The sequence below is a fragment of the Rhipicephalus sanguineus genome, chromosome 1, assembly GCF_013339695.2.
Source record: "Rhipicephalus sanguineus isolate Rsan-2018 chromosome 1, BIME_Rsan_1.4, whole genome shotgun sequence".
In the NCBI taxonomy this organism is placed as follows: Eukaryota; Metazoa; Arthropoda; class Arachnida; order Ixodida; family Ixodidae; genus Rhipicephalus; species Rhipicephalus sanguineus.
The window spans coordinates 284,860,170-284,874,861 of record NC_051176.1 but is presented as its reverse complement, the minus strand read 5'-3'; the positions used below and the strand labels follow the sequence as shown (position 1 = coordinate 284,874,861).

The following is a 14,692-nucleotide window of genomic DNA, read 5'->3' as shown; positions in this document are numbered from 1 at the left end:
CACGGGTCTACTTGTCACGCGCCCGTTTCGCGGCGTTGCACTGTTCCCCGAAAATAAGAAGAGGCTTCGTAATCGGCAGCAACCGGCCTTCCGGGTCACGTCTACCGCCTCCTATCTCCGCGACACACGTTTGCCTGTTGTTCTACGCGGCTGTTATGGACACAAGCATGCGAACCTTGCTCTCTCGAGCACGGCCTCCGAATTCCGACCGAAGCATACTACGAGAGCGCATTTTAAAGAACCGGCCGTTCGATGATCTTGAGCCTTGTAAGTGTGTATACGCCCGATATCAAATGCCTTCAGCGTGTTTGCTTCACGGTAAAGCGGCATTGCTTCAGCAGTCCGTTCGACGAGACACTTACAGAGCACCGACCGCGGAGGTTGTGGCACTCAGGGGCGTAGCCAGAAATTTATTTCGAGAGGGGAGGGGAGGGAGTCCGACTCCCCTTTATGTTCTGTGTATGTTTGTATATGTTCGCGTGTGTATGTATGTAATACTTACACTACGTAAAAAATTTAGGATGGGGGATAGGGAGGGGTTGAACCACCCAAACACACCCTGGCTGCGCCAATGGTGGCACTTGGCGCGAATTCACGGATCCGATTCCCAGCGCCCATGGCCGCTTTTTTGTGGAGGCGAATTGCAATAATTATCACGTACATAAGTTTATGTTAGGGCATATTAATGAACCCCAGATGGTCAACACAATTTTCTTTTATTGGCGCCAGTATGCTTTGCAGCATAAGTTAAATAACATTAATCCTACCATGGTTTTGCCACGCTAAATCCAACAACTCATTCCCCTTTTTTTTCTTTTTTTTTAAACGCTGCAGAACAGTGGCGATATCCTGTAATGTAGCAGACGGACAGTGCTTGAATCTCATTGGTTCCCCTTCCCTGCAGCTTCTTGTATTGTATGGGTGTTGCTTTACTGGAGATAACAGACCATGGATGTAGTCGAGCCGAATAGCTCAGCCCTTGTGTTTTAAATACGCTTATTTCCAATTCTACTACCCCTATGGATCCGTTTAGGGGGGCCCTGAAGCTGTTTTCTGCGCAGAGTGAAACAGGCGGTACATAAATAACCTAATCGTCAGTGTCTTTGCCCAATCTTGCTATCTATTTAGTTTATTCATTTATTAAATGCGAAGCATTTCTTCGCGAACCTCTGGCACTTTGAGCGTTTCTATCTACGTATCTATCTATCTATCTATCTATTTATCTAGCCGCCTACGTCTGGGTGCTCTCATGATCGCCTCCTTAACTTGGTGTAGACCAAAATTTGCATGGGAGTCTAAGAGGATTTGACGAATATGATTGCCGGGTCATGACATGAATAACGTTAGAATCCTGTCGCGTACGTCGTCAAACCCTTTCCAATAGACACATGTGGCACATACCCGTTTACCACGGGCAGCGGTGTATGGGTATGCGCCACAGGTGATTGACAGTTTATATCTAGCCAGGAACGGCGAGAACAGACATTGGTAACCAAAACGCCAGAGCGTTAAGGAAAACCAACATCGGCAGCGTTGACTCAACGAATGGAAAGAATGAAAATTAGGATCCCAGCAGGAATCGAACCCAAGCATTCTGCGTGGCAATACGGTATTCTACCACTGAGCCACGCCAGGTCTATAAACTGGTTTGGAAAAACAGCCTACGCAGGCGTAATATCGGTGCAACGTCAATTGTAGTTGTGGTGCTGGCTATCTAATTTTACAAGAAAGCAATAAGCACTACAAGATGCTCCTACGACGTGTAGTCCTACGATACAGGCGTCATATCAGATCAACGTCTGTAGTTCCAGTGTTGGCTCCGCTTTTATAGCAGCCTAATAAACATTACGTTAGTATTCCTATGATTCAGCAAGCTATATTGAAGCATTGCTCGACCCCGGAGGAATACAATAACGAAGGTTACATATGATATCCACATCACCGCACCGTAAAGTGCACTTCGTCCACCAGAACGGCGCAGTGTCCTCTTCATTTCTTACGAGGCTGGGCGATGGCCTCATGCTGACTGAGAATGATGCCAGATTGATTGACAGCCGCTTTGGAGACTAGGCTACGTAGGGCACATACGCCCAGGTAATTTACGAATACGACAAACACCATCCACTTATTTTGGTCTACGTAGCACTATCCAGGCCTACCAGCCTCGACGGCCTATACCTCACCAACGCGAAGGGTGGTTTCAGGTTCCGACATGTCGCCGGCTCTGTCGACAGACAATTTGTGGACGAAATGACCGAGGCATCCACGAATTCAAACAGCTCTACTATACCACATACTTCACTACACATGGACCCCTCGTCACCGCGATCACGACCGGATCCTGTAACAAGTCATGACCAGCTGCTGGTGCTCACTGATCACGGTGATGATGCCCTTGTTCAAGAACTGTCAAGAACTTCTTGGACACACGCACACGGGTTTGTGAAACGTGCGTGCGTTCTCGGGACACGTATAAGCACTACATGTCAGCTTAGCGCTTCTGGTATTGGTAATATCCACGTTGCCATTGGCAGCGTTACCCAACCGTAAACAACTGGTTATATAACACATATGCGGCTCTTCAACATATATGTGTGGGTGTATAAAATTATACAAATCTTTAGCGTCATTTTGTAACGTGTCCCTCAGCGGAAAAGTTACGCCACACTGGCCTACCCGCCGCATGCTTCGCATAACATCGACTCCCACGGTGGATGGGATCTGCCGAATTTTTTTGTTATGGACTCGTAAGGAAAGACATTGGCATATCTGTTTTTCCTTTTCTCTTAGACACTGGAAATTCGTTAGTATTCCAACTAGCCCAGCTAAGCGCTTTACATGCTGGCGTACTAGCAAATAATGATGGAAAGCAACCTGCCTTTTACAATGATTAAGACTTAAGAGGAGCCCTGGTCTGAGGGCCCAGCCATCGTAGCCTATTCTTTTTTTTTTTTCTTTCTTTCTTACAAGTACCTGCTGTTGTAGCTTAGCAAGTAAGGTGTTGACCTGTAAACTTTAGTGCACCGGTGTGAAAGTAAATTAGCAAGAATTCCACGTCATGTTTAGTATGATGGTCCGAATCCTCATACATATATGTATATATTCGTATGTTTGTATGATACAAACTTAAAATTTCGGGTGGTGGTTGGGACATGTTTCTGAGACACGCTCAAGCGAGAGGCAGCGCAAAGAGCTCACCTGTGCCTGTGCTCCATGCCATTGTTGTGACAGTGAGTGTTTGCGACCATTGAGGAACGTCTGGCCATGCTTGCCTGTGTATGCTTGTCATTATCCTTGTTAATGTAATTCACAAGTGAATGTGTACTGCATCTACAAACATTTTTGTGTAGCTGTCTAATACCAGAGGTCTTTATTAATTAGAACTAACACACAAGAAAGCCAAGGAAAGTATGGGGGATGTTATTTGTGGTAATTATGATGTAAATGTGAAGAAAGTAAAGTGGACGAAAAAACTTGGCGCCGGCAGGGGCCGAACCTGCGACCTTTGAATAACGCGTCCGATGCTCTACAACTGAACTAAGCAGCGGTCATCATCCCGTCCAGTTTATGGGGTATATATGTGCATTTAAACCTAGGAGTGTTAGTCTGCACCACTAGTAGCCATGACACCGAGCGTGGAACACACATTTACATCATATTTACTACATCCCCTATACTTTCCTTGGCTTTCTTTTCTGTTAGTTCTAATTAATGTTGTGTCTAGCGAATAAAAATGAGCCCTTAAAATTCCCTTTCCAGAGTCCTTTATAGTCATACTTCACTATTGCTTTGCTTTTTGGGCAAAGCTGACTTTTTTGCTGTACTCCTTTTTTGTGGTGAAAAAATGTTTGAATGAAATGTGTTACATAATCTATCTTTACCTGCAGAAGGAGGACAATTCGGCCCTTGCACAGTTCTACTGGGCTGATCAAGAGCTCAATCTCGTGGCTACCGAGTTGGACAGCTTTGATGGCCGAAAGGACCCAGATCGATGTTCTGCTTTGATCAATCAGCTTCGTGTCTGTCAGGATAGGGTAAGGCACACTTATGTCCCTGGTCTATTCATGTGAAGCTACATAGATTTTTGCCGCCATGTGCAGGTACTAGGGATTTGCCATGACATCATGGATGAAGCCATCCCTGATGCTCGAGCGAATCGTGACTTTCGTGCAAAGTTTCCTGATGATGTGCTCCAGGAAAACATGTCTGGCCTGCTTTGGTTTGGTGCTGAGGTAGGGGAACCTGTAAGGATAGTAACGTGCTTTGGGTGCAAGCACTGTTGCTTTCTGAATTGCAGTGTCTTGCTGCTGGCTCGAACATTATGAACAGAGAGCAGGAGAGCTCTCAGATGCGGCCATTGGCAAGGGCTCTTACAAGGTCTTTGGACAACGTTCGCTGCCTTTTACGTGAACAGTGCCTTCGAAACCCGCATGAATACCCGGAAAAGGTAGGTACCATGTACCACAGTGAAAGTTGTAGTCTCAAGGCTTAGCTTGAGTAGAATGACTGTTGTACTTTTTGCCAGGTTCTAGATGCAGTGCCGTTTCTATGTTCACAGCTACATATCTGAACTCAGTACCTGCCTGCAGGTTAGCAGAGCAGTCAGTGGCACACGGGTATACATTCTTTCTGCCACATAGTGCCTGGTGGCGCCCACAGCAGCCAAAGAGCTCTTGCACACTACACTAAGCTTGGATGGAAGAGCTTAACTTTAGTTGGCCTTATACCTTTCTTTTGTTCAGATTCTTTACATCAACACCTAATTTAGTTGTAATTTAGTTGTAAGGCAAGGAAGGCACAGGGGTCATTATTTGTAGCTTTTAACTGTAGTGTGATAATTATGACATAAATGGAAATTAGAGTGGTAAAAGACTGCTGTCAGTGGGGACTGAACCCGGAACCAAAATGGTATCGGAGGACTCTAGTAATACATAATGCCATTGACATTTAAACATCGGCATAACTGGGGAGCTTATAAATAATAAGCAACTGCTTTTGTATTGTCTGGGACAATGTAGCAATCACATTGCTGAAAATGTCACCAGACACACATCCAGTATTGCGTTCACTAAAGAGTGTGATACTGCTGCACGGCACATTGTTTTTAAGGATAGCAAACATGGTCTGGCCAAGTAATAAAACAAACCTAATAAATTGAAACAAATTTGTATGTGGATTATGTATCTAAATGTAAGCCATTCTTATTTAATGACTGGAAATTAGTGAATGCAAGTTGTGCCCCCTTCCTTTGTTTCAAAGAACTGCATCCCCCACACAACAAAAACTGCAGCTATCCTGCAGAATAATATTTAGAACAGTTCACACATACATATTGTCTTGCCTCCCTTAGGGCACCAAAAAGTGTTTTCGCTTACATATCTGAAATCAACAAATGTTCAACAATTTCAAATAGTAAATTCTTTAATCATATAGCTCAGACTATTCAATCCTTATTCAAACTTTCAATCAAATATTTGCACACCCCTGCTTAAAGAGGTTGATTCACCAAATTTCGAGGCAATAAAAAGCCTTCTGTAGGCTTCCTCAACATAGTGTCACACACCAAACATTTAAAATATATTTTAATGCTCATTACAAGCATTTTAATAGCATTAAAATGCTCTTTCTCACGATCGAGACCCATTGCTAGCATGGCTGACACTGATGTCATTTTGTTGGAAACGTAACGAAAGTTTTAGTGGTGTCGTACCACATTAGAGTGATGTACAGCACCACCGCACTGGGCAAGCCTAGAGAGCATAGCTGTGAACCCACACTCGTTCATTTTTCTTAGCATTATGCTGAATTAGCCAAGCTTGCTGGCATTTAGCAAAGTGCTTCACGTCCTCACACAAACATGCGAAGGCGACATTCACCATGCTGAAGTGTTGAAGGCATCCTGACAGTTGCTTGCACGTGTGTGTGAGAGCAAATGATGCAGCACTGAGTACTTTGTGGGCCCATGTGACGACGTCTCCTAGACACATCACTGTCCAACTCGGCCGCCATAAAGCGAAACTGAAAGTCATTCACATAAATAATGCAGTATTAAATTATTTACCGAGAATATATGAATCTTCGAGCATGTATCACGCTTCCTGGAGCAATGAAAAATGTTTGAAACAAAGAATACACTAGCCACAAATTTGACGTCTCAACTAGGGGTGTGCGAATATTCGAAAGTTTCGAATATTCGTCGAATATCACATTCGAAATGTTCGTATTCGATTCGAAAATCGTGTATTCGGAAAGTTTCGAATATTCGACAACTTCGAATATTCGAAAAATTCGAATATGCGATTCGATTACCATGCATAATATAACTCGTCTTCCACATTTCTGCTGCGTTCGTATCGCTAAAAACGTTGCCGAGAGGAGCGATAAATATCCTAAGTACACGTAGGCACGATATCTGCATGCGACGAGTGCCCCAATGCGTATGATTTATTGCTGGTGCATCTCCGACGTGGAGCGCTGTTGGCGATCATGTAACCGTACATTTTCAATATTATGCGGCCGTAACATGCCGCACTACCACTCGTTCACTATGCGGGACCACTTCTGAAGAAAGACAATGGCCCACGTGACTGGTGGCGGACTGTTCAGATATCCCAGTCTGGCAAAGCTTTGCCCCATGTAACTCCCTATACCAGCCACTTCTGTTCTAAGCGAGCGTGCCTTTTCAGTGGCAGGGGGGGGGGGGGGCGGTCGTCTCTGTTACAAGGGAGCGCCTGCTGCCTGATCATGTGGAGCAACTCATATTTATTCATGATAACATGTATTCATTACTTTCATTGTGCCGTGATATTTGCTTGTGCTGTGATGTGCATTGTGCTAGCCTGGACATTGTGTTCTGGAGATAGCAGTGTATGTTGTGTTGCCAGTCAGGTTGTTAATGTTTTTTTTTTTCAAATAGCTACATGTTAAATAAAATATTGTTACTGTGGAGGCATTTTTCCTTTGATATTCGATATTCGATTCGATATTCGAGGGTGGATATTCGTATTCGATTCGTATTCGAAGAATTTGATATTCGCACACCCCTAGTCTCAACCCCTTTAGTATATCTATAAAGAGAAGAATAAGAGGTGCAATTTTTTTATTTGTAACCATGCAAAGTAATTACAATTGAGCCTGCAAAAGTATAAGGTAACTTAAAAAGCTAGAATGTAGAAACAACAGAATGAAGGATCATAAAAGTGTGCACAGAGTTAACTTGGCTCAGGTGGACACTGAACCTCATCTTCTGCAGTGTGCTTGTGGCATTTTGCCGTACCCACTTTCTTGGTTATTTGCATGTACAGGTTCAGCCCTGGGAATGTTACCTGACATTATTTACTGATTAACATTTCCAGGGTGACAAAGCTGATTACTTGTACATAAATTCTTTTTTTTTTTTTTTGCAGCTGAAAGAATCATTGAAGACATTTGACAGGCTCTTTGCTGAATTTGAATTGAGGTAAAATTATTTGGTGCATTTTAGATAAGCGATAATGTGCGATATTTACACTCTTTTTTTTTTTTCATTGCAGTTATGTGAGTGCTATGGTACCTGTGAAATCTGCCAAGGAATACCACTTGCAACAAGAAGTTGTGGTGTTGTTTTCAGAGACATTGCAAAGGTTTGCTTCCTTGCATCTAAATTGCCACTTGCATGTAAGATTGGAGAAACCTGTGATTTTTTTTTATTGTGCTGCAGATTTTCATAGAAATACGCCATGTCTGGTGGTAGAAAGCCCTGGTGCATAGTGTATTGAGATAAGACCAAGAGTGTTTCTACTGTTCAAGAGCATTTCAAGGGACACTCGAGAGAAACATATAAATCAGTTTAAGGCTAATAACTTATTCTTTCAGATTTCTATATGAATTTTGTAGCATAGGTTGCTTACTTGAAGGGGAAGGGAAGGTCAATGCTTCGCTTTTCACACAGACTCCAAAGCATCAGTATGCCGGCATGCGATCATAGATTTCAAAGTATGTCTGCAGTTTAGGCTGTTTAAACTGATAAAAATTTTCAAACCTTGCTAAGTTCAGTCTGCCTATATTACAATACAATGTAGTCAACCTTACAATCAGCATTTTCAGCCTATTTTATGTACACTGCAGGATGAAGGCCTCTCCCAAATGATCTCCAATTCACGATATCTTGTGCGAGCTGGTTCTGGTTTATGCCTGCAGACTTAATCTCCACCTAACCCTCTGCTGTCCTCAGCTACATTATTCATCTCTTGATATCCATTCTATTGCTCCGACTGACCATTGGTTCTGTTTTCGCATTACTCAAGCTGCCCAGGACCACTAGAATGTCAGCTACCCCTGTTTGTTCTCTAATCCACTCTGCTCTCTTCCTGTCCCTTAATGTTATGACTGTCATTTTTCATTCCTTCACACTTTACGAGGTTCTTAACTTGTCGAATTTCTTTGTTATCCTTTAAGCTTCCACCCATACATTAGTACTGGCAATATGCAATGTTTGTACACCGTCCGCTTTAAGGACAGTGGTAGATTGCCTGTCATTATTTGGAAATGTCTTGTAAGCACTCCAGCCCATCCTTATTCTTCGGTAGACTTCGTTTTCATTAGTAGGCTTGGCTCGCCTGTTGGTAATTGGCCTAGTTGTACGTACTCTTGTACAGACTCCAGAGGTCAGTTTGCCAATCATGAACTTTCTCTTTTGCCAGGCTATTCATCATTGCTTTTCTTTTGCATAATCATATTTAGCCTACTTTAGTACTTTCTCAGTTTAAGTCTTCAATCATTTTTTGTAATTCATCATTGTTGAAGAGCACTATGTCGTCTGCAAATCACGGGTAGCTATGATATTGCCAAGATGTGCAAGCAGACACCATAAAAATCCAGGATGTTACTCATCTTTCATTTTTGCACCATTTCTGCTTTACTAAAGCATTTAATCACAGTAAGACGGGCTTCTTTGGCATTGAAGTAACTGTCATTTTTCATTTCTTCACACGTTGCATGATTCTTAACTAAATAAAGTGATCTACCAATAGCACAGCTCAAGTAAGTTTTAGCTTTAGTGCAGTTTTAAAGTAAAGAACCCCGCAGTACAAAATGTGTGATCAAGCGATAACTGCGCACTTGTACGATTTGAACATGCTGCCACAAGAATTTTGCGAATAAGTGCTGTAATAAGGAAGTTAGAGGGTGTAGAGCAAACCGCTTCGGCTGGTTTCGGTTTCTCGCTTGGCCTTCCCACCCTTCTCAGCAGCGAAAAGGGGTAGGCGTAGGCCATTGTCGTGACTATGCCCACTTCGGCAGCGTAACATGACGTCAGCGATTACGTCATCGGCACGCAGCCAATGACCAAGCAAGGCTTCCTCCATGTGTCACTCGTGTCAGAGCGGGGTAGGGTCACCCTAGTGGCGCAGTGGAGAAGTGCAATAAACACACAGACAAAACTGCATCACCGCAGGGCCAAGGCACCGTTTCGTAGCGCAGAGGACCATTGGACGAAGTCGGTGGTACTTAATGTTGCCCATGTCTCTTCGCATATGAGGAGGATTGGACAGGTGCTGGAGAGGGACGCGGGAATTTTTTTCGAAATAGAGCGTCTCCACGGCACGCGGCGCTGTGACATTCATAAAATGTGATCGCCGCGGCTTTCTGCACAAGTTGGTGAGCTTGTTTGGGAGATGTAAAAAAAAATTCTGAGCCTGTTTACTGGTCTTTTAAGTATAAAAACTGTAACAGGAGGATGTGCGTGTCTGAGTTGGCCTCAGTCATACTGTTAGTAGTGTTGAACTACCCCACTTTACAGGAAATGTCCTCACTTTCAGAGCGATTGAAGTAAAGCTAGTTCCCCAGGAGATGGTGGAGACGTATGATCCAGCACTCATGTTCACCATTCCAAGGCTGGCTATTGTTGCGTAAGTTATTGAGAAAAAATTCAGTTTACTAAAAGTACTAATAACTAAAATTTTTGTTTGCCAGTGGGCTGGTGCTTTTTTCTGATGGCCCTTTGAATGTTGACAACGACTCTTCAAGCCTTTCAGAATTGTTTCGGCCATTCTACAGTCTTCTATGCAAAATCCGGTAAGTTGACTATTTATTTTTCTATTTTCATTATATTTGTGTTGCCTCAAAAAGTAAGCATTTTAAGGATGCAGTTGATGTGGTAGCAAAAAAAAATTGGCATTCCTCCCAATCTGTCAGCTTCCCTATAGTTTATACCTTGACAGTCAGATATTACTTAGAAGAATAGACTGTTGGGCGAGTTGGTATTCCATTTTCAGGGAAACTGGGCTAAGAAACGTGGACAAAGGGCGAACAATACAACAGCACAAGCACGTTGCAGTTGTATTGTTCTAACAAGAAAAAGAAAAAAAAGGGTCAGATATTGTAATATTGTCAGTTTTCATTTTATCACTTATAGTGTACCCCATTACATTTTGAACATTATATGTACATTTTTTTTCTGTGTGATTCTTATGCTCTGATATGAATTGTATGTGACATCATAATTGTCATCCTTAAGCTCAACTACTTGAAGCAGCTGATGATTAGTTTTAATAGAAGAGCTGTTTATGCCAGCCGTTGGTTGTAATCTGACCCCAAAAAATTATAATCATGAACCGACACATACTATGTTCGTCTTCATCTTCTGCTTCGTGCACAGAACACGTGTGCCTATTTCTCTGCGCATGATTCTGATAACTCTGATGGGTGAGAGAACAGAGAGAGAGGCAGAAAGAGATAGAAATTCTTGGCGAAAAAAATTTCTTGATGAGGCGGGATTCGAACCCGCGTACCCACGATCCAAAGGCGAGCACCATAACCATTCAGCTATCCGTGCGCACTAGCAGGAAATAACATAACCTTGTATAGTATAGTATAGCAAGCAGGTTGGAAAGGGAAGTGAGGGTGAGAGATGAGGGTGAAGGGAAGGAAAGGAGTGGAGAGAGTAAAGCATATAGAAATAGAGAGAAGGGGAAGAAAGAGAGAAACAAATAAAGGGAGAGAGAAAGAGGAAGAGCAAGAAAGATAAAGAAACAGAAAGAAAAAGAGACCAAAAAGAGATCGAAAAAAACAGAGAAAGATAGAGAGGATGAAAGGAAGAGAAAAAATAAACAATGAAAGGCCACCAGTTCCGCTGTTCCTTCAGGCTTGTCACCACTAGTACGAAGCTGTCTGAACTTTTTTGATGACCTGCATTATGGCACATATTGAAATTCGCAAATTGTAGCCAGTAAGTTTGCACGGTCCACTTTGAACAAATTTTCAGGATGATGCCAGTTTGAGGGTATTAATTTCCAAAGTGTGTGATGAAATACATGGATGTGTCAGTTACTTCTGTGCTTCAGTGCACACATTTTGTTTAAAATTAATGTTGCTTTTTTTTCGCAAGTTTAGTGCGCAAATTTTAAGTTCCTCTCCACCTTCAGATTTCATTCCAAGCTTCAAAATCTCACAAGCTGCAATTTGCAATTTCAGTATGTACCGTAAAGGAATTAAAAATTTCAGTAAGGAACCATAGTCCTTTAGTCAATTATCTTGATTTCACACAAGTAATATCTGCTACTTCAAGTTATTGAGCGCAAGGACTCCAGTTATGCGATCCGTTACAGACAACTTTTTAAAATTTTCTATTCTCTAAAAAAAATTCCCCAAATAAGTTGGACACTACATGCCTTTATGTTGTGGTGAAGAATAGTAATGTCATTCTGTGTACAAGTATGGCAGTGATAACCTTGTCAGTATTTTGTAGTTTGTCTCAATTACTACCTTGCTTGTACTGTTTTCGTAATTTCGAAGTTCTGCTTACAGCCCTTTGTGAATGTGAATATTCTTGTTCTTATTCATGGATATATAGTGACTAATATTTCCACACATTTGTAAAAGTTATGATATGCATGCTGTTTATGTGTCCCATGTCTTTAGTGTGCTGTTTGCTTGTAGACATTTGTAGTCTTGCAATAGGTTATGGGCCTAGTAAAGCTGTTGATTCAGCTTTATAAAAGTCCATGTTCCTTTCCGATATCTATCCTAAAAGTAAACTTGAATTGTAGCTAAAAAAACAAATCAACAAACAATGGACTGTCGAAGTCACTAAACACTACCAGTTGAGTAGGTGGTCTTTTCCTCCTCTGCACCGCAACTTGTCTAGACCTCAGGCCAACACGTTTAGAATGCTACAGAATAGGTCTTATCCTAGTCTATCTTTCCTCAGCATCGTCTCTTCAGGGGCTTTCGAGTCTAGCTGCCCTGACTGCGGGGAGATCAGTAACGTTGAACATATGCTCTGGCGGTGCCCCTCGTTACGGGGCCTAAGTCGGTTCACAGAACAGGATTGGGATTCTGCCTTACGAAGTTCAGAGTTTTTACCACAACTACGGGCTGTCCAGAGGGCCCATGATGCGGCGGTGAGGCTAGGCCTCCCCGTCCCCACGTGGGAGCGGCCCGCGGCGTTGCTCTAAGAGTAGCGTTTCTCAGGACCCAATAAAGTTCTATGTCTGTCTGTCTATCCTGCAGGATTAGATTTGCCATAGATGCCCCAATGCATCATTTTTGGTTTTGGTCATTCTTTACCCTAAAAGGTGACCTGGTTTGTCAAGTATCATTGAGTGGCTCGTGCAGAATGTGCAGGGTTTCTTAAAGGGACACTAAAGAGAAAAACGATTTTTCTTATATTAGTAAATTACTCTTTCACAATTCCATAATCGCCATGCTTGCCACGAGAATACACTTGGTAAGCAAAAAAATAAGCAAAAAGAAAGTGTGGGTAACAGCGCCACCTTGAACGACGCCAAACGCCGCAATGTCATAGATTTTGATGGCATCTACTAGGTCCTACGTAGTTCCTAATCAGTAAAAATGAGGTACATTGTCCTTTCATGTGGCCATGGACTTAATATACCAAGTTTCAGGAAATTTCGTTGAGGCGATGTCGCCAAAATACACTTTGAAGTCAGTGACGTCACACACAGTGATTTCAGCATGAAACTTAAAAATGAAACTTTGACCTTGATTTTCTGCCCTATTAATAAACCTACAATGGTGAAATTAACAACGTTAGCATTCTCCGAGTACAATTTATCAATCTAAACCCGATTCACTGTTTCACTTTGGTGTCCCTTTAATGTGGCAACTCAGCATGGTTTTATGCCTTACACTGCTTTTTTCTTTTTCTTTCAGGGAATTGCTGTGGACTTTGTCACGAGAAGAGCTTTGGCTTCTAGAAAAAACCTTATGCCAACTTGAAGAGCCTAAAGCGTGTGTCACCTCAAAACAGTGCTCATTTGGTACAGACGAATATATAGGACTGGACTCTAGTGTGTGCGTCAAACATTTCTACAGCAGTTATAATGGCTGTAAGCAGTTCATCAAAGACTTTTACAACCACAATTTTGGTGTAACCCCAGAGAGTGAGCCTGTCCAGCAGATGCAGAAGCATATTCGCGAGCTTGGTCTAGAGACCAAAGAGTTCTGGGCTGTTAAACACTCCAGTCCACTAGCTCGGAAAGTTGTGGCAGCATCCCAGTGTCCATCTCAGAATGCCACTTCACCGCACAAGCAGCAACCGAATGCTGTTGACAGTGAAAGCAATGCAAGTTATGACTCGGACGACAGTGTGGTCTCTGAAAATTGGTGGCCTCTCTTCAGTGAACCCCTGCAGGCAGGGGCGTCCGCAGGTGCTTCCACAGAGCAACAGCAGCCAAGGCAGAGCCCGTGCTTGCGCAGATCCTCCAAAACATCAAGTGCGTCTGACCGTGTGCCTGTAGTGCCACAGATTCGGCGGCTCCAGAATGAAGAGCGCTCTCTGCCATCACCGTGCTCAAGTTGCAAAAGTTTGTCAAGTCTTTCAAGTGCTGAATGGGAGTGCATGAGGTATGCTTATCTCTAGGATTCCATTGAAAGGAACCTGATGACATTTTCTGCCTGTTTTTTTTTTCTTCCCACTTCATTTTGTATGCCCCATAGTTACCAAAGTACAGACACCAGTTCCTACAACTCTGATTACCCTGATGATGAAGAAATAGCTCTGGCTCTACAGGCTGCTGAAATTGCATTTCACAATGAGCTTCGTTGCCGGTTCAAGAGCACCGATGACCTTATTCATAGACTCTTTGTGGGCATTTCCGGTGAGTCACTTGACACTGTGCTGGTCGTTCGTGCCTGATTTATGCAAGCTTTGAAGGCGCTCCTCAGCTTACGTTTATGGTTGTATTAATGCTAAAAAGACCTTCAGGAAAACTGAGTGTTCTAGTATGAAATTACATTCAGGACAGTTGTATCTTTTGGTGCCTTCACACACCGAAATACATATAATTACATTTGTGGCATGCAAGTTATAAGGCTGCATGCTGATTGAAAACATGAATGTTTTGATCTTATGTAGAAGACAAGCTTAAAGGGACACTAAAGGCAAATATTAAGTTGACGTTGATTGTTGAAATAACGTACCAGAAACCTCGTAGGGCTTGTTTCGTGCCAAGGAAATGCTTATTTTGAAAGAAAATCGTGTTTTAGTGGTCCACACGGCGTTGGCGCACTTAAATTTGCCTGCCTGAACGGGCCTTCTGACGTAGCAGTTGCCGTGCTCAATGTTGCCCGCCTTTACTGCCCGTGCGCTGACGCTATGGCTTCTTGCACAACAGCGGCTATCAATCTTGCGAAGGCGCAGCCATGGGCCACTCCGAAACTGTATATAGTTCACTGTAACGGAGCTTAGCTT

The 14,692-nt window shown here is 42.8% G+C and overlaps 1 protein-coding gene across 2 annotated transcripts in view; it reads left to right on the top strand.

Moving 5' to 3' along the window:
• LOC119379168 (lateral signaling target protein 2 homolog) overlaps window positions 1–14,692 on the top strand; it is a 52,637-nt gene that overhangs the window by 32,298 nt on the left and 5,647 nt on the right. For both annotated transcript variants that reach the window (XM_037648369.2, XM_049411895.1), the window contains exons 2-10: window positions 3,888–4,034; window positions 4,101–4,232; window positions 4,298–4,447; window positions 7,407–7,459; window positions 7,533–7,622; window positions 9,798–9,887; window positions 9,952–10,053; window positions 13,153–13,845; window positions 13,939–14,099. In XM_037648369.2, the coding sequence (XP_037504297.1) occupies window positions 3,888–4,034; window positions 4,101–4,232; window positions 4,298–4,447; window positions 7,407–7,459; window positions 7,533–7,622; window positions 9,798–9,887; window positions 9,952–10,053; window positions 13,153–13,845; window positions 13,939–14,099 (1,618 nt within the window). The remainder of the gene's footprint in view (window positions 1–3,887; window positions 4,035–4,100; window positions 4,233–4,297; window positions 4,448–7,406; window positions 7,460–7,532; window positions 7,623–9,797; window positions 9,888–9,951; window positions 10,054–13,152; window positions 13,846–13,938; window positions 14,100–14,692) is intronic.